This window comes from Acartia tonsa, chromosome 9 (assembly GCF_053477335.1).
Source record: "Acartia tonsa isolate MP-2025a chromosome 9, ASM5347733v1, whole genome shotgun sequence".
NCBI classification, from domain to species: domain Eukaryota; kingdom Metazoa; phylum Arthropoda; class Copepoda; order Calanoida; family Acartiidae; genus Acartia; species Acartia tonsa.
In genome coordinates, this window is record NC_137268.1 from 4,818,100 (window position 1) to 4,840,446 (window position 22,347).

General features: G+C 32.8%; 1 protein-coding gene across 2 annotated transcripts in view; it reads left to right on the forward strand.

Moving 5' to 3' along the window:
- Nucleotides 1–22,347, forward strand: part of Neurochondrin (neurochondrin) — a 48,111-nt gene that overhangs the window by 14,760 nt on the left and 11,004 nt on the right. For both annotated transcript variants that reach the window (XR_013882317.1, XM_080171614.1), the window contains exons 6-25: nucleotides 774–852; nucleotides 1,325–1,392; nucleotides 1,788–1,820; nucleotides 3,659–3,744; nucleotides 8,204–8,260; nucleotides 9,209–9,273; nucleotides 10,379–10,439; nucleotides 11,425–11,527; nucleotides 11,862–11,948; nucleotides 12,242–12,327; nucleotides 13,012–13,067; nucleotides 13,336–13,467; nucleotides 14,127–14,224; nucleotides 14,720–14,829; nucleotides 15,148–15,237; nucleotides 15,688–15,783; nucleotides 16,403–16,474; nucleotides 17,706–17,786; nucleotides 18,161–18,217; nucleotides 19,110–19,190. Coding sequence is in view for 1 of the 2 variants with exons in the window: in XM_080171614.1 (XP_080027740.1) it covers nucleotides 774–852; nucleotides 1,325–1,392; nucleotides 1,788–1,820; nucleotides 3,659–3,744; nucleotides 8,204–8,260; nucleotides 9,209–9,273; nucleotides 10,379–10,439; nucleotides 11,425–11,527; nucleotides 11,862–11,948; nucleotides 12,242–12,327; nucleotides 13,012–13,067; nucleotides 13,336–13,467; nucleotides 14,127–14,224; nucleotides 14,720–14,829; nucleotides 15,148–15,237; nucleotides 15,688–15,783; nucleotides 16,403–16,474; nucleotides 17,706–17,786; nucleotides 18,161–18,217; nucleotides 19,110–19,190 (1,598 nt within the window). In the remaining variant the exon portion in view is untranslated. The remainder of the gene's footprint in view (nucleotides 1–773; nucleotides 853–1,324; nucleotides 1,393–1,787; nucleotides 1,821–3,658; nucleotides 3,745–8,203; nucleotides 8,261–9,208; nucleotides 9,274–10,378; nucleotides 10,440–11,424; nucleotides 11,528–11,861; nucleotides 11,949–12,241; nucleotides 12,328–13,011; nucleotides 13,068–13,335; nucleotides 13,468–14,126; nucleotides 14,225–14,719; nucleotides 14,830–15,147; nucleotides 15,238–15,687; nucleotides 15,784–16,402; nucleotides 16,475–17,705; nucleotides 17,787–18,160; nucleotides 18,218–19,109; nucleotides 19,191–22,347) is intronic.

Here is a 22,347-nt window from a genome sequence, read left to right on the forward strand (position 1 = left end):
AGAGGTAGAATAGGCTAGTTTCTGTAAGGCTCGATTGAAACACGCTGACACCAAGTTCTGGTAAGCCGAGCGTTCTCGGCCCACAGGGTAACGAGTTCGGATTCAACGAGCCCTAGCCTTTAATTATTCTACCAAATAAACAAGCAGGATTCAAGCATACAGAATTTATATATTTTAAACTGAATAATATTTACAAGTTATGTTTACTATATATATACAACAGATTATAACAATGGTTAGGTTTGAAGGGGGTGTGGGGCGCTAGGGCTTAGCTCCCGGCGGTAGACAGGCTGCGGGGGCAGCGGTGGTAAAAGGGGAGGCAACGCCTCCCGGTTATATAAGAGCGTGAGGGACGCGTGATAGTTGCATGTTTGAGTCCCCTCCCCACATTTAGGCAGGCCAGTTTGACCGCTGGGTGCGGGGTCAACAGCGGTCATGAGATAGATGGTGATATAATAAGATTAGTGCAGGGGGTTTGTTATCATAAGTCACAGCGAAGCAACTCTGTAAACGGCCTGTCCGTCTGGGTGTCGTATTACCACATTATCATAAGAATATGGGGTGGGGGGTAGTTTTTATTTTGTTTGTTTGTTGTTAGGTAAGGTTTGGTTTTATTGGATACTGGGTATGCCTGCAGGGTTTGTAGCCCCCAGCAGGGTTCAAGCATAGGGATAGAGAAATCTCCTTATTTTCATTTTTCCAAAGGGACGGGGTTTCAGTGCTTAACAGGAACTATCTGTGAAAGCAATGAAAATGTTTTATTTTTATTTTAGCACGAATGTTACGAAGTAAAGACACACCAGATGGATGTTCTCCCAGAATGTATCAGTCTGTGGCTCTCAGTGTTCTCAGGTAGGAAATCATTTTATAAAAATAATATGATGTTTGTCTGTATGTGTGTAGCTTAAGATCTCGATGATAGCTGGAACGATATTGTTATACTTTACAAGAAGCTTCACATAGGTCCAGGAAAGGTTTATAACTATTTTGAAAAGAAAAATCGTCTTGGAAAAAAATAGTTTAGGTTTTTTTAAAAATAACTTTGAGGGATGATTACCCCACCACCTCCTTCAAGTGTCAAAGAAGCCTATATAGACTTAGCCAGTGCTAAATATAAAATGACAGGGGGGCTATTATAATAGTAATAGCTCAAGTTAAGCCAATAGGTACTAATAATAACGCGATAAGTTGCTAATATTAAGCTAAATTTTGATTTTAGTATTCAATTGTTTCCATAGGAATTAGAAAGTAAACCAATATAAAAACAGGAATAAAATTATCATAACTTTTTATAAAGAATCTGTAACTAATGAAACTATTTTAGTTGTTTTGTCGCGGATGAAGAAATAATGACAAATCCATCCGTATTATTTAATCTACCAGAATTATTAGGTAATTACTTTTCCAGTACGGATCTCAGCTATACTGAAAAATCTTATTTAACATCGCATTACAGACATTTTTCCACGACGGAATATTAAAATAACAATTACAAAATTAATACCAGTTTTTTTTAGCCCTGGCATTCGGCCCCTGGTTTTATTCTTGTAATTTTTCACTTCGATATTAGCGGGAAAAAATCTTTGTCGATATAATTCCTAGTGCCTTCAGCCCTCTCCCTATCTTACACACACAAAAGCCCAAAGATACAAACAACATTTAACTATCTAATCAATTCTGCTTTTGAAATCCTCTAAAATATGGAGCAAATTAATCTGTAGGTATTCCTTAGAATTTCTAAATCAAAGCAGTTTTTTTCGCTCTTATGACTAAAAAACTTTTTTCAGATATTATTGGTGACGCAGACAACGAAATATTCGAGGAAAAACATCCAATTTTGTTTAACTTCAAAATAAAAAAAACGTTTACCTAAAAATCAAAGTTTTTATATTCTCTACCTATAAAATAATTTGGTAGGTAGATATATTTTTAAAACAAGTAAGAAATGTTTATGTTAATTGAACTTTTTATCAAAACTAGAAAAAGACTTAATATACATTACACATAGCATGGCGTATTTCAGTTAAATACATCAATGGATTGCTTTGTATTGGAAGAAAAACTAATTTTCTTATTTGCACAATTTAGTTTTGTAGAGTTTTGTATATTTGACAGAGTTACAGAATTCAATTCTTTTATGAATACAATTTTTTAATAGATTTTGGAAAGGGTGATTTGTATTTTAATTGCAAAGATAAATGAGATAAAAATCATTTAATTGGTAACAACCCATTAAAACTTTTCATGAGTTGACTAAAGGGGACTATCCACGAACAAGAGCAAGTGATTCTAAGCATCTTCCAGCATTGACCCACCCATAGTATTTTTTTTAGTAAATATACTAGGTTTTTGTTTGATATTTGGTTTATCGACTAAAAAGTTAGGTTTCACCATGGTTTTATATGAAAAAAACTTTGAAATGTTAAGCATTGTTTGGTGCAATATCATCGAATGTTTTGATGAGTTCAAACTGTTGTTTAAAAGCTTTGACATAAAAGTATATTATTGTGATTAAAAATGTATTTTAAAAAAGGGTTGATAACTTGTAAACAGTTTAATTAATGTACTTTTGCAATTTACAACATTTGATGCTTTTCTGCAGTGTTATTTTATTTTGTCCTTTGAACTCAACAAAGCATTTGATGATATTGCTTTAAAAATTGATTTACATTTCAAAGTTTTTTTTTATTTTAACTCAAAAACTGAGTGCTCTTCCATTGCGAGGCCTTACCATTGCTGTGATAAACATAACTTAGGATGATTATATGTTTTTTTAAAGTTTGTTTGATGAAATTGCTTTTACTAGATTTTTATTCAATGAAGCATAAAAGTTAACATTATTCTTAAAAAATTCAGATCAGTAAAAGACATGTACAATACACTTACTTGAAATTAATTAATATTTCTTTCTTAAAGTACTGTAATCCATTCGTGTATTTACCCGTATTTGTTTAAACAGTCAGACTGGACTAGAAAAAATTGAGGATATAAATGTCAATACGACTTTGATATGCTTCACTTGCTTAGTAAGATATTTTAAATTTTTAATTTTGTAAGTCGTTCAATCATTTTTGTCTCAATGTTTTTAAACTATTTATAAACTTCCACAAATCGGAGGAATTTATTTTAGATTATTGAGCATTTTAAAAATTGTATTTGTGAGTTTAAGTAACTAGTAAAACAGTTCCTTCATTTTTCGAAACATTTTTTGCTGATCGAGATCATAGACTGATAAAATACTCTGATTGACTTTTTTTCTGACTAAAAATATATTTTTCTTTTGTTGTTAAAGTTCTAAAAAGTTTCATTACCAAAGCATCAAGGATGATATGATTTAGATGACAAGATTTAGATGTTAACAAGGACAACATCTTTAAGTAGCAATAATATGAAAACCAATAAAAGATAAAGACGGCAATAAATTTTCTATACTATAGTAAGACCCACGAAAAAGTATTTTTTAGCGTCTGCAGCCCATATTTCTCAATAAATTATTAAACGATGCATATGTCCTTTTCACATAAGAATATAAAAAAATATATTTTACATCAATTAACAGTAGAGATTTTTATTGCTGAAGTTTGGAAAAGTGTCTTCTCGAAAAGTAATTTTGACCATTTAAATACTTATTAAAATTGAATGTTTAAACCTCCACCACAGGATAACTTGTTATTAATCAATGACGCGTATCAAGTGATAATGGCCATTGTATCAACACAGAAGGGCAGACAAGCATTCATTTCTAACAGGAACTTATCATACATTGTCATAATTATAGAATAGTGTCTACTTAGTTTTAATAATAGAAGCACTTGTACTCTACAACTCAAATAATCTTTTTGTTTGTCTGTTGAAGATAGCTAATCAGCTCAAAGTCACAGATCTTAATTATAAAATCTACGTCAAATTAGCCTATATCCCAATTGTTGATGAACAAAATTACCCCTGGTTTTATATTATTGACTAAGAAGTTTTGATTCTACTAGTGTGAATCGTTGACTGAAAAGCTTTGGCCGTTGTATATGAATTATGATTGATTAGGTCAGAACTTAAAGAGTCAACACATTGCAACTAATAGTTTTAATCTCAGTTTAAAAGTACATAAATTAATAATATGCAATAAAAACTACAAAACCTTTTTGCAGACAATTGCTGTATTACATACTAGTGGCTATGCCTCTAGAAGCCTCTAGTGGCACTTTAAATGTTTGTTTTTTTGTTGCGTTCAAGTTTCTACGATATTTTGCGTAAGAGTCTCTTTATACGATACCTCGCAATGTTACGTAGGAGTCTATATACTTAAAATAAAAATTTCGATGTATTATGATTTCTCTTGGGAGGGTGGTAGTACCCTCCCCCAAAATAGTTATAAACCTTCCTGGGACCTATGAGAAGCTACCCTGTTACGGAGAACCCGATCGGTTCAGTGGTTATCGAGATCCTTCGGTACAAACAAACACACAGACATCCTGTTACTTTAGTATAAGGATTCCTCTTAAAACTGACGACATTTTTTTTAAAAAATCACTTTCTTTTTTAATCCATTTATAAAAGAAACAGTATATGTGTCTCTGTATCTGTGGGCACCGAGTGATATTGCTAACCGCTAAATTGATACAGCGAAGCTCCTCATAGGGTTTATAAATTAATATATTGGGAAAGGGTACCACCACCCTCTCAAGAGAAATTGGCCGTGGCCCCAGAAATATATTTCAACCCCCCCCCCCCCCCCCAATTTTTTTTCTTTTTAACATTAAAAGTGGAGGGTTTCTTCTCCTTCCTAGAGGCCTCTAGGGGCGTATTATCAATTGCTAGATAAGATGATAAATGTTAGTTGAATAATGAAATGTAACTACATAATAAAATAAATATATTTTCAAAGTTTGATAACAAACATTACAAAAAGTTTTAATTACAATAATTACTTCTTTACTTAGCTTGCATTTTTGGGATAAAAGTTTTATTAAAATATAATTTTAATGTATTATAATTAAATGGATTAATATAACATAAAACTAATAAACAATAAACATTGTTAGGAATTATTTAGGTATTCTTAGGGTGCTTTGTCTCTTTTAAGTTTTATTTTACAATTCCTTTGTAATTTTTAAAAATACAATTCAAAGAAATTTACCTTTTCAATGTTTTACTTGTACCTACCTACTTTTTTTAGATTTTTGTACTTCAATCACTTTCTTATTTATATAAGATAGATTCATTTTATACCTAATATATATATACTCAAGAGACCTATATCCTTTAATTAAGTTTCTCCAGAGATAATAAATTAAATTCTGGTAATATAATTGTGTTACTGTCAATCAATTTACCCAGGTTATTGGAACCTCATTATATCCATGGATCTAAAGGGATAAGACATTGTTCGATCTCTGATGACGATACATAAAACTACCCCTTCTGTAGATAACAAATCATGGTTAAGACGATTGAAAACTTAATTAACCAACCAATCAAAATACAAAAAAGTCCTCAAATTTTTTAAGCCACGAATTGAAAAGGTATTATGAAATTGGGGAACTAGTATGATAAACAGTTCATTGTCCCTTCCCTCCTTGCATTATATCCTTCACGGTGTGCAATCATTTCCGCAAATATCATATTACTATATCCGCTTTTTCGCAAATTATTACTGCAGCCCAAACTGGTTCTTCCCTTTTTTTGCTTTTCTTTCATTAAAGGAATAAGACAATGGCCGATAAATAAAGAACAACTGATCAAAGTTTTTCAATAGTTTCCAAAGTTATTGAGCAAACAAGAAAAAAAATATATAATTAAACTTTTGGTACTGGTGTAATAAATCGCCCAATGTCCTCTCCCTGTCAAGTATCTATTCTTTTATTTGAAATTTTGTGTTTTAGCGAATTTGTAAGACACATCTGCATGTGATAATTTGCTGTATTGAATACACACTATCCAATAACATACGTCAAGTGTATAAATGGTTGGATATAGGATTTACGTGGATATATTGACAGGGGAAAATTTGTCATCATTTCAGCTTGCTAATATGGACCTCATTTTTGTTCAGTTTGTTCATCCACTAGGAGGGGTAACGTTATTTTAGCACGCTGCGAGTTTTAGTTTGACAAGAGTACATGAAAATATGGTACAACATCCATTTAATAATATATCAATTAGAATATATACATTTGTAAGTGGGAGAGGGAAGGGGGGATTTTTGGGGAAAAAAATTGTTGTGCAATAGTGAGGTGGGGGGTTATGACGCCTTTATTACTGTAAAGTTTACAAAGTATACAAATCACAAAAATGTAAAAGTGCTGGTGTATTAATACATTTAAAGTTCTAATCTGAGAGAGAGGGGATAATGGTCTGTTTATTATACTAGTCCCCAAAGTTTTATAATGATGTTTTCTTGTTCGTTGGCTTTACAATTTTGGGGACTTTTGTGAATTTGAATTTTAAGTGGTTGGTTAATAAAGTTGAGTGTTCAAACGTTTTAACCACTAATTTTAATCTGTAGAAGGAATACTTTTGTGCATTATCATTGGGACATCAACTTATCGGCTATTGTCTTGTCCCTTTAGTTCCCTGAGTTCTAGCAGCTGCGCCCCTAAAGGCCTCTAGGTGCACTGGAGGGAAGGTGGTGGAAGTAAGTCGGCCATCCACTTATGATTTTAGTTTTATAAAGACAACCGTTTAAAAATTTGGAGGATTAATTTTATTAACATTTCTATAACAAGGGTCACCATAAATGAGAACCATATCGGTTAGCGAGACTATAGGCTACAGATGCACACATAGACATCCTGTTACTTTAATATATGGATAGGATTGAGAAAATATTTCAGAACATCCAAATCTATTTTTTTTTTATAGGAACCTAAATAATGTATCTGATTTCCTGATGGATTTGTATTTAGGCTTTAGATTTAACAAATGAAATCTAAAGAGGACTATCCACGAATATGAGCAAGTGATTTTAATAGTGACTATACTAGGTTTATGTTAGATATTTGGTTTATCGACTAAAAAGTTATGCTTCACCATGGTTTTGTATGAAAAAACTTTAAAATGTGAAGCATTTTTAGATACAATATCTTTGTTGAGTTCAAAGGACAAAATAAAATAAAAGCATCAAATGCTGTAAATTGCAAAAGTACATTAATTAAACTGTTTAAAATATTACAAGCTACCAACCCTTTTTCTAAACATACATTTTTAATCAAAATGTTATACTTTTGTGTCAAAGCTTTTAAACAACAGTTTGAACTCATCAAAACATTTGATGAATTTGTACGAAACTATGCTTAACATTTCAAAGTTTTTTTCATATAAAACCATGGTGAAACCTAACTTTTTAGTCGATAAACCAAATAATAAACATGAACCTAGTATATTCACTAAAAAAATGCCAAGGATCAATGCTGGAAGGTGCTTGGAATCACTTGCTCTTGTTCGTGGATAGTCCTCTTTAGATAAAAAGTATGAAAAGGAAGTATAATTTTCAGCTTATTTATACATACTAATAATTAGAAAATTATTTTTATTCTTTTTAATATCCGTTTACTACCCTTCTAATCAGTAGTAGAGCTACTCAAATACTTATTGCTACATGACCTTTGAACGTCTTTTCCATAACTCACTTTGTCCATCCGTTGCCTCAGTCATCTCTAAATAATTACAAATTATTATCTTAATTGCTACTTATTAAAGTTGTATTCCTTGTTTTTATGAATACTTTTTAAGAATAGGAAATGAAGAAAATAAGATATTCATTATTTTGTAGAATATCTATTTTTGGTAATTATTTATATTTAGTATAAAGAAAAAAAGAACTAGGATCCCTAAAAAGATTTTAAAAACTTGACGAAGAGTCGATAGTTTATATTTTTTATCCTAATACCTAGATACCAATAGCTAAGCCTATGATTGCAGTATCTACCTTTTTTATGGAAGGCCTACACGTTTACAGTGATAAGGGACCAGAGGTGAATTCTTAACAAACTTTTGCCTCACTAAAATCAGTTTGCCTGATATCAGTGGGGCAAAAGTTTTTTAAAGAATTCAGGATTATGGCAAAAAAATCCAAATTATTTTTCATTGATATCTTCTTTCCACTTCTCTTCCGTTACATCTTCAAATCCAGTTTTACTCTTTTTTAACCCCGAGCCCATCTTCACAATAGATAAACACTAAATTAATATTAATTTGTATGATAAACAACAGAGGAATCCATTACCTGTGTGAAATCAATGTCAGACAAACTTTTCAATGTGAGGTAAGATTTTAGTAGTGACATTCTATGACTAACACAATAACACATGTACCTATGTACATTCGACTGTACTAACTTGACATTCATGAGAAGATTAAGAGCATCTGCACTCTGCGCCCGCTTTTGAGGCCTCTAGGGGCACTTTCATTTTTATGTGTATATTTTTACATTAGCCTTCTATAGTCATTCGACCATTCTAACAAAACAAAGTAGAATGCAGGGAGGGAGGGAACATTGTGCTGTTTATTACACTAGCCCCCAAAGTTGTAAAATAACGTTTTCTTATTCTTTGGTTTAACAACTTTGGGGACTTTTATTGAATTTTGATTGGTGTGTTCATTAAGTTGAATGTTCAAACATTCCAGCCACTAAATGAAATCTACAGAAGGAACAATTTTGTGTTTCATCATTAGGGATGTACATCAATTTATCGGGTATTGTCTTATCCATTTAGATTCCTGGTAGAATGACTAGAGTCTTAACGCAAAATGTGGAAATTTATTTTCAACTACAAGCATGTCAAAGATTGTGTTCTAGTTAAAAAGTTTTGATTGCCTGAACATGAAAGATTGGGGACTATGTTGGCAGTTCTATGTAACAAGCAAAGAAAAAAAAGTATTTTAAGTTAAGATTGTCACAAAAAGACCTTTAAACGGTTATTGTCTGTTAATAAGTTTTTATCCCAAACTTTTCATTCATTTTTAATGATCTTATTATTTCCCTGGGAGCTAAAGTGATAAGACAATGGACGATACGTCCATCCCAAATCATGAAAAAATAACCCCTTTTGTAGACCATTGTAATTTCTTTCTCCATACATCTTTCTTTTTACCTTTTATTGTGTTGATGTGTATGTGACTTGATTTGTTAATGACTGTTTTTTGTCTTTTTTAACTTTACAAGTTAAAATGAAAATCATGATTACTTAAATAATAATTTATCTCTGTACAGGATGCGTTGAAATTGTTGTTGAACATATTAACAATAGAGGGACACAAATGTTGGACATACTACAGGTGATAATAGAGTAGATTTAGAGTAGAAGCGCTAGGACATACTACAGGTGATAATAGAGTAGCAGCGCTAGGACATACTACAGGTGTTAATAGAGTAGATAGAAAGTAGCAGCGCTAGAACATACTACAGGTGATAATAAAGTAGATATAGAGTAGCAGCGCTAGGACATACTACAGGTGATAATAAAGTAGATATAGAGTAGCAGCGCTAGGACACTCTACAGGTGATAATAGAGTAGATATAGAGTAGCAGCGCTAGGACACTCTACAGGTGATAATAGAGTAGATATAGAGTAGCAGCGCTAGGACATACTACAGGTGATAATAGAGTAGATATAGAGTAGCAGCGCTAGGACATACTACAGGTGATAATAGAGTAGATATAGAGTAGCAGCGCTAGGACATACTACAGGTGATAATAAAGTAGATATAGAGTAGCAGCGCTAGGACACTCTACAGGTGATAATAGAGTAGATATAGAGTAGCAGCGCTAGGACACTCTACAGGTGATAATAGAGTAGATATAGAGTAGCAGCGCTAGGACATACTACAGGTGATAATAGAGTAGATATAGAGTAGCAGCGCTAGGACATACTACAGGTGATAATAGAGTAGATATAGAGTAGCAGCGCTAGGACATACTACAGGTGATAATAAAGTAGATATAGAGTAGCAGCGCTAGGACACTCTACAGGTGATAATAGAGTAGATATAGAGTAGCAGCGCTAGAACATACTACAGGTGATATTAGAGTAGATATAGAGTAGCAGCGCTAGGGCATACTACTGAGCATCCGACAGACGGAGAGACATCCTACTACTTTGTATTACAGATAGCCTCTTTTTTAAAATAAATTACAAATAGAAAATACTTTGATTTAAAAGACAAATAAGAATAATAAGGAGGGTGGGGGGATCCTGATACTTTTGCGTAAACAGTGATGAACTTAATAATATATTATCGATTTATTATTTCTTTGACTTTCTCGAGGCCTTTGATAGTTAGTTGATGATTCTTCTTAGTTATCTAAAACAAGTGGGCATTACTGTTAAGCGAAGATTAAACAAATTCAATTTAGGATATTAAACTTTGTTTTTTTTTACAGTGGACCTGATGATTTCAATAATCTCATGATGAAGTTCTGTAGAGAGTTTTCATTATTACAGGTAAACATTTTCCAGTATGGCTTCGAATCCGAATAATATCCGCTGGATTAGAACTGATTCTCAGTAATACTGACAAATTATGTATAGCATCGTATTACAGACAATTTTGCACAAATATTTATAAAAATCATAAAATTCAGACCAATGAATGTTCTTTAGTCATAATATCTGGATTATGAAAAGAAAACGAATTTGCGGGTTTCGTCTCATTATCATAGTAGCTTTTCTCCTATGTCTATCCACTGCGGGGGGCTCTAACCTCACGGGGCAATCATTAACTTTTACCTAACCAAAAATAACTTATCAAAGCTACTGTGAAATCTGCTACTGCGTTTTCCCATGGGTGTCCCATAGTGTAGTGGTTAGCGCACTACGCTGTGGTTGGGAGAAACCGAGTTCAAGTCCCCACATAGACTTTGCACTTGGTTGACAAATGCTGTCGCAATTTGTCAGAATATGATCACTCAACCTTCCCTAAGATGCCCTAGGGTTGTAAGGGGGGAGATTTGTAGTAAGTTAGGATTCTACAAATCAAGCAGCTCTAACCATGCTTTCCCTAATCCATGCTCCTTGTATGAGAGTGCCATTAATTAGGATGGCTTAATATGGAACACCTGCCAAAACTCTAGGCCAAGGTGATGTAATAATTGAGTAGCTTCCACGAGAATTGCGGGTCAGCTTGTAATGTAACATAGAATACAATCAGCTCTGCGCGAAGCTTACCAATCTAAGATTGGCCAAAGGATTCTCACTTCCAGTCTCCGTGTGCATCTGAGTCCTAACTTCAGAGAATCATGGCTACAACAAACAACATCAAACAAACTGCGTTTTCTTTCCATGATCCAAATATTTGTTGCTATTATTTTTACTTTGATATATTGGAATCCTTGTTTTTTTTAAATTTATTTTAATTGGTAGGTAGTACGATAATTTGAATCTACATTCTACATATATTTTTCTTTAATGAACTATATATTTTTATCAGGATCAATCAAAATTTGAGTTGTGTGACGTCATAAGAACAATATTACGGAGCTTTCCAAAAAGTAATTTTGATGAGGATCCATGGTTGCCCCTTCTACAAAAAGGTAAAAATTTCTTCATGTTAGAATCGTCCTATCAATTGTAAACGTTGCATAAGATTCCTGTGAATGTGAGGTTAAATTGTTGAAAGTTTAGCAAATCTATAAATAGTGAATAATAAGAACATCAGGAAAAAGTTCAATAACGGAAAGAAAAAGGATTGTTTGTCATATTGTTTATTGCATGCATATCATATTGTTCTCTTTATATTGCAATATAAACTAACTATACACCTATGATAATATGTTCTTAACGATTTCATCGAAGGTCTGAAGTTAAATTATGAGCCCTTATTTTAATAGGTAGGTATTACAAATTATAACTTTATATTTATTTTAGGCTTGCATGACATATTGTTCTCTAAGATTAGTAAGAAACAGAGAGATCCTGCTATGCAACTAGTGGCTGCAGTCATTGAAGTTTCAGGTAGGGAAAACCTTTAGGTATGAAAGGAGACTTGACTTTTTACAGAAGATCATTTTGAAATACATCACTATTGGCTGCGTTCCCAGGCATATAGAGGCTCGCCACTGTATTCTAAGGAGTAGGGAAGGGACTAAAAACTATCATATGACCTAAATCTAAAAATAATAAGGACATATGTGAAGCTTACCTAAAGCGTAGAACTTAAAAAAGTCCCATTTAATTGTGTTGAAATATTGGAAGCGCAGCTTCTCTGCAATTCCAGCGCATAATGTGATCAATACCCAATCTTCTAGATTTTGAGTGGTGTCTGAGTGAAGATATGGAATCACAAGAACGTGGCAGATTTTTTCTTATCATACTAAACTTAGCAACCATAGAGGTAAGTTTATTTTTATTAAGATAAGGGTTGGCAATCCGAAATCCGCGATCCAACCAATTTTTTGACGATTTTAGACCCAGATCCGAATTGTTTATTTGTATGACTTTTTAGCGCCTAAAAACGTATTTTATTGTTTCTTAACTACAAGTAAAATGGTGGGTAGCATCCAAAGTTTTTTTTGTATTGTTTTTTCACAGTAGCTTTAATGGCTTATTTTAGGTTAGGTTAGGTTAAGTAAGGATTAACAGTTGGCCGCTGTAGGGGCTAGAATTTTTATTTATAAAAAGACCTTTAAAATATTGCTAGATTCCGTAATTAACGGATTAATCCTGACTCAAGCATTTCTTTCGTTGTATTTATGTTATGTTAAATAATGTTATTATTGAGTGTATGATCTGCTGTTTTTATATCCTTATTATTATATAATAAAGTAACAGGATGTTTTAGTGTGTCTGTCTATACGGAAGGATCTCGCTAACCACACTGATCCGATATGTTTCTCCTTACAATGTAGCTTATCATAGGTCCTGGGAAGGTTTAGAAATATTTTGGTGGAGGGTACTTTAACTGTGCCAATAGAAATCGCCCCTAGAAAAAAACCCAAATTTTTTTTACATATGGACTCCCCCTCCCTCCCCTTCAGTGCTTTAAAATTAATTTTGTTTATTATTAATTTTTGTTAAGGTGATCATGCATCTAGAAGAACAGACTCTGGACGAAATTATGACCAACAGTGAACTTTTAGGAAATTGTTTTATCTGTAGATATTATTAAAATTCAAATGTTTACTTGGGTCAATTCAATATGCCAAATAAATAAAATCTAGGAATCACTTGGTATACAAAATAACTAAAGATTCTTTAATTAAATCATCATTAGATTATCCATAATTCAATTGATTTTCCTTACCACTGTAATGGTTAATTAAGCTGCTTATACTTTATCAACAACTTGGTGGTGTACAGAATAAACATTTATTGATGGTAAATGTTTACAAATAAAATGATATTTAGTAAGTTGTTACTACATAATTGAAAGTGCTGTGAGTTACATGGCAAGTGACCGCCTGCTCCTACTGGACCATGGACAGAGAGGTCAACTTTATACAGCTATGAAGAATGGCTTTGCTTCAATTCTAAGGTAACATCCCTAACAAAGAGCTACTTTTTTTCAAGATTTCTTATTAACATTTAAGAATACCTAATTAATAAGAAATACTTAAGGTGTTTAGGGATTTTAAAAAGATATTTACATCAGCTGAAATTTTTTATGATTGGTTTTAATATAAAAAGTGTTGTGTGTGGTACGGGGGTGTTAAGGGATGTAAATACTCAACACTCACATTGTAATTTTAAGGACTGCCTTTCTCCTTTTTAACCCCACAGTGGTTTCTCACTTCTTTGGTGAATAGCTGTGAACACTAAAGAATATAATATTAATCATATTATGCTTCTAATTACTTTATTAAACCTAATGTAAAAATTCATTTCAACCCAATTGTCCCCCCCCCCCCCCCAAAAAAAATGGAATGACCTTCCCAATATTTTCTCTTTAGAAAAAAAATTCTCTAAATAATTAGGTAGGTATGCTAATTAGAACTTCTGCAGAAGACATTTTCTATAATATGACATTTGCATTTATTATGAAAAGATTTATTTCATCAATTTAAATGTTACTTGATATATTTTCAGTAAATCGATGCATTAGGTAGTGTTGTAAACGTTTTATATGTAAGAAATTTTATCTATCCTATGTCTAAGTATCTATCTTCTGTTTAACTAACTATCTATCTATCCTAGGTTTCTGCAAGAGATGGCTGTGACACTTCGTTCCCAAACTCATCATTTAGAAAACAATGAGAAGAAATTCTTTGTGTGTGCCACAATAAGAATATTAGGTAATAATCACAGGGATATTAAGGGGTAGGACAATCCTTGTAATAAAGTAAAAGGGTCTCTGTATGGTTGTCTGTTTGTACCTTAAGGTCTCGCTAACTGCTGAACCGATATGGTTCTCCTTTAAATATAGCTTCTGACAGGGTCCTGGCAAGGTTTATAGGTATTTTTAAAGTCCCGCTATACTAGGCAGTGCTATTGTATGACTTACTGGTTTTCCCTTCCTACAGGGGTGTCTGAACTTTTATTTTTTTTATACTACAATTGAATGGTAGGGGGGGGGGGGGGGGCATCCTCTAGGGTCCTCTAGAGCGTAGTTACTATTGAATAATAAATAAATGTATCCCTAAATTGTAAAAGAAATTACACCTTATGTTAATAGGTATTAATCTAAATAAATGAACATATGTGATGCGGCAAAAATTAATTTTGATTCTTGAATTCTTTATGCTTCTATCTATCTGTATATCTAATATCTATGTATCTATCTATTATAGGAGCATGGTTGGCGGAAGAGGCCATGGCCAATAGAGAAGAAGTTTGTGAAATACTTCCATTTATTTTACAGTTGGCAAATGAAACATTTGAATCTCAAAAACTATCCAAGGTAAACATTTATATTTATTGAATTTGCGAAAGAATCGATTTTTTTCTATTTGTAACTGTTTTGCTGTCTGTTATTTACCTATCTAATTTCTTTTTTCAGTAGCGAACTTACTCTATAATTCACTATGTCTGTCCATCAGTCCGTAACGCTTTTGGACAAATGTATTATCAGTTGCGATTTAAGCTAGACCTCTTGATTTTTTTACATCATTTCCAGCAAAGATAAAAGGACAAGTAGCTTTTTTTTACATATTTTTGAGTTTCTCTACTGCTAATTAGCTATCTATCTATCTTTCTATCTATCTCTTTGTCTATCTAGTTATCAATGTTACCTGGGCGAGGGTCAACAGATTTCCGCGACTTTACCGAGGCCACGGAGGCCAGTGCAATGATGACAAGACTGGGACAGGTAAACATTATTTCAGGGAGGAAGGGGACATTGGGCTGTTTATTACACTTGTCCTCAAAGTTTTACAATAGTGTTTTCTTATTCGTTGGCTTAACAACTTTGGGGACTTTAGTTAATTTTGATGGGTTGATTCATTAGGTTGAGTGTTCAAACGCTTCAACCACTTATTTAAATGTACTAAAAGGGTAATTGTGTGTGTCATCATTAAGGATATTAATCAATTTACTGGCCATTGTCTTGTCCATTTAGATCCCTAACATTAGTATAAAGCTAAAAGACTTTAAATATATGCTAATTTTAGATTTGCCTAGTAATTAAGATAGCCTTTGCAAGCAATCTACAGTCTAGATAACTTTTTTTATCGCTGTATTGCCATTAGTTCATATCATGTCGGACATTACCATTATTTTTATTTTTCTATCCGCGTACAACTAATTGTTGCTTTTTAAGGTAACCCCTGACACATTACGGTTTATGTTGCCTGGCCTCTGCCATCTGGTCTCGGAACAAACTCCAAGACAAATTCTTATTCAAATGAAAATACAGGTACTACTGTTCTATGAAGAAGCGCAGATACTCTACACATATAAGGTGGTCGTCCGTCCCTACATCTGTGTGTGTTAGTGTGTGTTTAGCTCTCATTTCTTAAAGTCTAGACCTAAGTAGTGCTTAGGTGCGCAACTACTCTATTTATTTAGTTTGTCTTTGTGTCAGTGAGGACTCAGTAATCAACAGTATGAAAATACTTCCTATTCCTTTGTTATTACTTTACTAACGTCGAACGTAAGAATTTCAATATGTGTAGGTATAATTTTACGAATGATTTCCATAATTTTATCTAAATATAAAAGTAACAGGATGTCCGTGTTTAAAGAAGGATCTCGCTAGCCACGGAACCTATATGTTTCTCTTTTACAGCGAAGCTTTTCTTATGTCCTAGGAAGGTTTGCAAGTATTTAAAGGGGAAGGGTACCACCACCCTCCCTAGAGAAAACAAATCCTTTAGAAAATTACCCCTCCATACAAAAATGTAGACTTTTATTTTTTTAAATAAAAATGGAGGTCCACTTTCCCCCCCCATCTCAAGTGCTCCATGAGACCTCTAGGGACGTATCCGCCAGTGTAGGTATAGTTATAGCATTTTTTTAATGAAATATATTTTAAGGAAATCTTGTTTGCGTACATATCCTATCATTGGACAATATTCGACAGCTATAAGAAATGGTTAGAAGAACAGGTAAAATATTTTCTCGTATTCATTCGAATCCGGTGGATAGGAACCGGTTCTCATCCATACGAAAAAACTATGTCTAGCATCGTATTATTTCCAGCTTTCTACGAATATAAAAATGTACAATCATAAGATTAAAAACAGTTTTTTAGCCCGTGCCTTCGGCACCTCGAGGCTAAAAAAAAACTTGTTTTAATCTTATAATTGTACATTCTATATCCACGGATGCCGTTTATAATACGATGAAAGAAATAACTATTATATTAATGGATATAAGAAATAAGTGGATATATTGACAGGGGAAAATCTGTTTAGTTTTCTAATATAGACCTCATTGATTGGTCAGTTTGTTCATTCAGTAGGATTGGAAGGTTGGGGATGGGGTGTATCGTTTTATTAGCCATCTGCGAGCATCACTTTACCAGAGTACAGTTCCACATTGTTCCTCATTAAAGCAGCTGCCATGCCAAATTTCAGTGCTGTAACTCATTTTTTTAGTTGAGTTCCTTTGATTTTAAGGTTTGGTTTTAAAAAGTGTCACATCCGCTTCTCCCTTTATAGATTTTTTTTTTATGGATGTTGGCATCCTTGTAATTTATATAAATCATTCATTGTTGCACAGTTTTGTTCTACTTTTTCTAAAGTAAAACAATTTTATAACTTGAAAAGTATTAAATATTGAGTTTTTAAACAAAATATTTTTAAAAAATGAAATGTTTTACATTCTTTTGTTATGCTAAACGTTTTATTGTGAAATTGAAAAGTGTTTTATGCCAGAAAATTTAATAATGCGTTATTACTCACAGTCTACTAAAAACTACTAAGGAAACAATAAGGAAGGAATAGACATTCAACGGTTAATTACACTGGTTCCCAAAGTTTCAAAATTATGCTCTCTTATTGGATGACTAAAAAACAAAAAAATTTCTAATAATTTTGTTTTGGTAAATCTTTAAATTTTGATATATTTTCCAGTACCTATGGCTTCGAAACTGATTAATATCCGGTGGATTAGAACTTGATCTCATCCATGCTGAAAAACCACGTATATCATCATCGCATTACAGACAATTTGCTACGAATATTAAACAAAAAAATTTTAAAATTAATATCAAATTTCTTAGCCCTAGCCTTCTGCCCCTAGGGGCTAACAAAGCTGATTTTAATCTTAGGATTTTTTGTTTTAATATCCGCAGAAAGCTGTCTATAATACGATGTGATGAATACCTATTTGTAGGCAGAGGCAGAAGACAGTGCAGACGTGGCAGAACCTTTCTACATGATTGACAACGCCAAGTTTGAGATGGTTAATTCTAAGGTATGCTACGCAGTTATTCAGATTTGAGCAGGTTGGGAGTGGTTACTGTAAATTAAAGTAGCACCCTAATTTTTAAAATTATATTATTTTAAAAACTTTGGGTACTTTTACTAAATTTTGATTGTTTGGTTCCAAACTAGGTATTGGTTCCAAACTTTTCAACCATCTAATCTGCAGAATAGATGTATATTAATTTATCCATTGCCTAATGTTTTAAGATCATTGGATAAAATATACAAATAGAAAAGTTGTACCATCCCATTTTGAATTCTATGCCTATTGTGAAAAGCAAAGACCTGTTAAGTAGGGGTTTGATTAATATTACCTACTGTTTAAACAAAAAAATCCGCAAATCAATTAAAATTTTATTTCAGTATGCCATGACAACAATCTGTAATATTCTGATGAATCTTGTTGTACTTGAAACAAAGGCAGGTTATCTTTTTAAAAGCGAAGCTTTTCTATAATTAGGGTCGGTCCGTCCGAACGTCCGTAACGGATAGCTTTTTTTGTTAGATTTGTTAGAATTGTCCTATCGATTTCAAACTTTGCGTGGTGATTTCTGTAGTAGTTAGGTACGATTTAGAAAGCGTAGCAACTCTATAATCATTACCAAAATGTCTGTACGTCCATTTTAAACATGTTGATTTTTTTTTACTTTATTAACAACAAATTTTTATGTGATCTATTCATCCGATGGATCTGAATTTTAGTATATTGATTCCTGGAACAACAAAGTATAATGTTGTAAGCGAAGCAACTCTATAATGAAGTCCTAAAAATGTAAGTATGTCCATAAACATTATCCTGTATCAAGCAGTTTTTCAACAAATTTACTTACAATTTTGCTTTGACTAATATACATTTATATTCTGATTAATATTATTCAGTTCTGACACTATACAAGTGTTAATGTCCGGTTCTCATCCATACGAAAAAACTATGTCTAGCATCGTATTATATCCAGCTTTCTACTAATATAAAAATGTACAATCATAAGATTAAAACCAGTTTTTTTAGCCGGTGCATTCGTCACCTCGGGGTCAAAAAAACTAGTTTTATTCTCATAATTGTACATTCTATATCCGCTGAAAGCCGTTTATAATACGATGCGAGAAATAACAATTCTCATAATCTATGATTAAGTGAAACTTGTAGCTAGCTACCCCCTTCCCCCCAACTATCCCCCTTAACCCATTCCCTCCCTTAACAACTAGATGAACGAACTGACCAATAAGTGTTGTCTAAGTTAGCAACCTAAATTAACGACAATTGTGCTCTGTCATAATATCCAGGTATATTGTATATCCATTGTTTGCCTAGGTGGTGGAGGATGACCAAGTATTTTTCCACATTCTCAAATTTGTTATGAATACATTGCCATCGTTAGAAAATAATGGAGAGGTAAGAAACTTGGAAATTTGGGTGGTTTCCCTAAAGTGCCTAGACGAACATAAACCTCTTCTATCCCTTATCTTAAAAAAGGTGAAGGGGGTTAGTTTCGTTTAATTGTGCTTTAGATTAGGTCATATTGGGGACAGGTAAACAAAGTCTAGAAAATAAGCCAAAAATAAGAAAAGTTGCGTTAGTTTTAGTATTATCTCACCAAGTGCATCACAAACATTTTCAAATTACTACATTCCAGGTTAAGTACACTATTAGATTCATGGAGGGAGGGGACATTTGGATGTTCAATTACACTGGTACTCAAAGGTTATAGAATTGGAATAAAACACTAGAGGGGCCGGGAAAGGAGTTAAATAACTGTATTTCCCTATCGCAATGACCTTGTGCCGACTCTCAATTGGGTCTTTTAAAACAACCAATGGTTTCGTGAATATTAACGCAGCCAAGTAACAGAAAACAATTTGTTAGCAGAAGAAAAAGGTCATTGGAAAAAGGTGGGAGGCAGTAATCTGTATCTATACTGTAGATATGTTGTTATAGCCGCGTTATTTCATTCAAAAAAATTTGAGTTCCTTTTCTGAATAATGCATTTTTAAACTTCTTAAATGATAATTTTATCTAAAGAAAGGGTAATAATGTTTCTCATCATTGTGGACGAATATCTATTTTCGTCCATTGTCTTATCCCTGAAGATCCCTGTTCAGATTAGATTTATTCTTCCAATAAAATTGAAACTTAAAATTGCGCATTTCTAAATTTTATTAATTTGATAATGAATATAAAATAAAATTGCTGGGAAATTAATTAATAAGTGATTTTTAAATAATTTGGATAATCTATTTGCTAAATTAGATATATTTTAGATCCTTTATTGTTTGGCTCTAAAAGTTGTGAATCCGTTCTATACCTGAAGATTAAAATATGTTTAAGAAAATCTTCGGATCTACTGCAGTTCACGGTAAAATATTGCTGGTAACGAATATTGCCAAAAATCTAATAATTTTAAAGGCTGCTTGCTGCCAAACGGCTTAACGTACAGATCATACCCGCACACCATTTTAAGCGGCATAAGAAGGCCTACAAATAATCTGGAAAAGCAAGATCCCATGATACACAGGGAAAGCTTCACTGAAGAAAAAACGCGTGAAATAGGCCTTTTTCGCGCATTTATCTGCACTGCGAGATAATTATGCATTATTGAATTATGGCTATTCCAGATTATTTGTAGGCCTTCTTATACCGCTTAAAACAGTGTGTGGGCATGATCTGTACGTTCAACCGTTTGGCAGCTAGCAGCCTTTAAGATTCATAGATTTTTAGCAATATTCGTTACCAGCAATATTTTACCGTGAAATGCAGTAGAACAAAATCTTCTACCGTATGGCTTTGAAATTAATCAATATCCACTGGATAAGAACTGGTCAACAGCCATACTGAAAATCATGTTTTGTATAGCATCGTATTACACAATTTTCCACGAATATTCAAATTTTAAAAATCATAAGATTTTTGACAAAACTGGTTTCTATCATTTAATTTTTTATTTTAATATCCTTGGAACACTGCTAAATTATATTACGATGAGACAAAAGAGTATTCAGGGCGACCACTGCATACTACATATACTATTTATACTATATAGGATGAATTTGGATACTATATCATACTATATGACCAAAATTTACTATATATACTATATATTATTACCTTAACTTGACCAAAATTTACTATATATACTATATATACTATATAATATTACATTTATATAACAAAAAACGAATATTGTCAGTTTTGTGACAACGCCTCTTAAGGAGCATTTTGTCTTATTTTCACAGTAGGTCTTCTCCTATTTCTAGCCCCTGCGGGGGGCTCAAAAGATACTGTGATACGACAAAAATGCATAAAGCTCTAGGTACAGTAAAAAAGAGATGAAGAAAATCCTTTAAAATATATTTTTGTTTGTGATTATGATTTAAATATCAGTTATTTTTCATAGAATTAACTTAAGGGTAAGGGGAGGTTTTACCACTTTCGCTTACTCCGTGAGAGGCTAGGTATCAATGTGAGACTATAGGAATTTTGGGATAAAAGTTTACTTTTGGGTAGTAGTTCACTTATATTTAATAATTTTTTTTGGATAAGTTTCCAGGTTCAGGTGCTGCAGGCTAAAAGTTGTTTTCTGGACAGGTAAAAAAATTGTAAGATTTAGAGATCAACTTAATAAACAGAATATGCATCTTTCAGGATGTTATTAACATATCTGAAGAAAAAAATTGAAATTGGCCTCCCAATTTCTGGTCCTGCAGGCCACCAGGTCCACTCTGGACTGGTAAAACTTCAATTTTTTTGTTTGAAGAGTTAGAGGTCAACCTATATAACAGAAAATGCATCTTTTTGGATGTTATTAACATACCTGAAAAAAAATTTAAAATTAGCCCCAGGGTCAAGCCCTGCAGGCCTCCAGTTCCACTCTGGACAGGTAAAAAATCAAATTTCTTATTTTAGGAGTTAGAGGTCAACTTATAAAACAGAATATGTATTTTTTTTTTTATCTTATTAACATATTTGAAGAAAATATATAAATCAGTCTCTAAGTTCAGGTCCTGCAGGCCTTTAGGTCCACTCTGAACAGGTAAACAATCAAATTTCTTATATGAAGAGTTAGAGGTCTATTTATATAACAGAATATGCATTTACTTGGATAATATAACATAACGGGTTCCAAGTTCAGGTTCATTTAGGACAGGTAAAAGACTCAAATTTCTTATTTGAAGAGTTCAAGTTCAGGCCTCCAGGTTATCTCTGGACAGAGTCTACATGGAAGCCTGCAGCACCTGGACCTGGATGTCAATTGTATTTTTTCTTTAGATATGTAAATAACATCTAATAAGATGCTTATGGTGTTTTAAAACTAACCTCTAACTACATAAATAAGAAATTTTGTTTTTACCTGTCCAGAGTCCACATGGAGGCCTGCAGCATCAAAACCTGGAGGTCGGTTGTCATTTTTTTCTTTAAACTTATAAATAACATCTATAAAGATGCTTATGTTGTTTAATAAACTCCTTAAATTTAAGATTTTTATTTTATTCGTGTACAGAGTCCACCTGGAGGACTGCAGCTCTTAAACATGAAGGCCAATTTTATTTTTTCC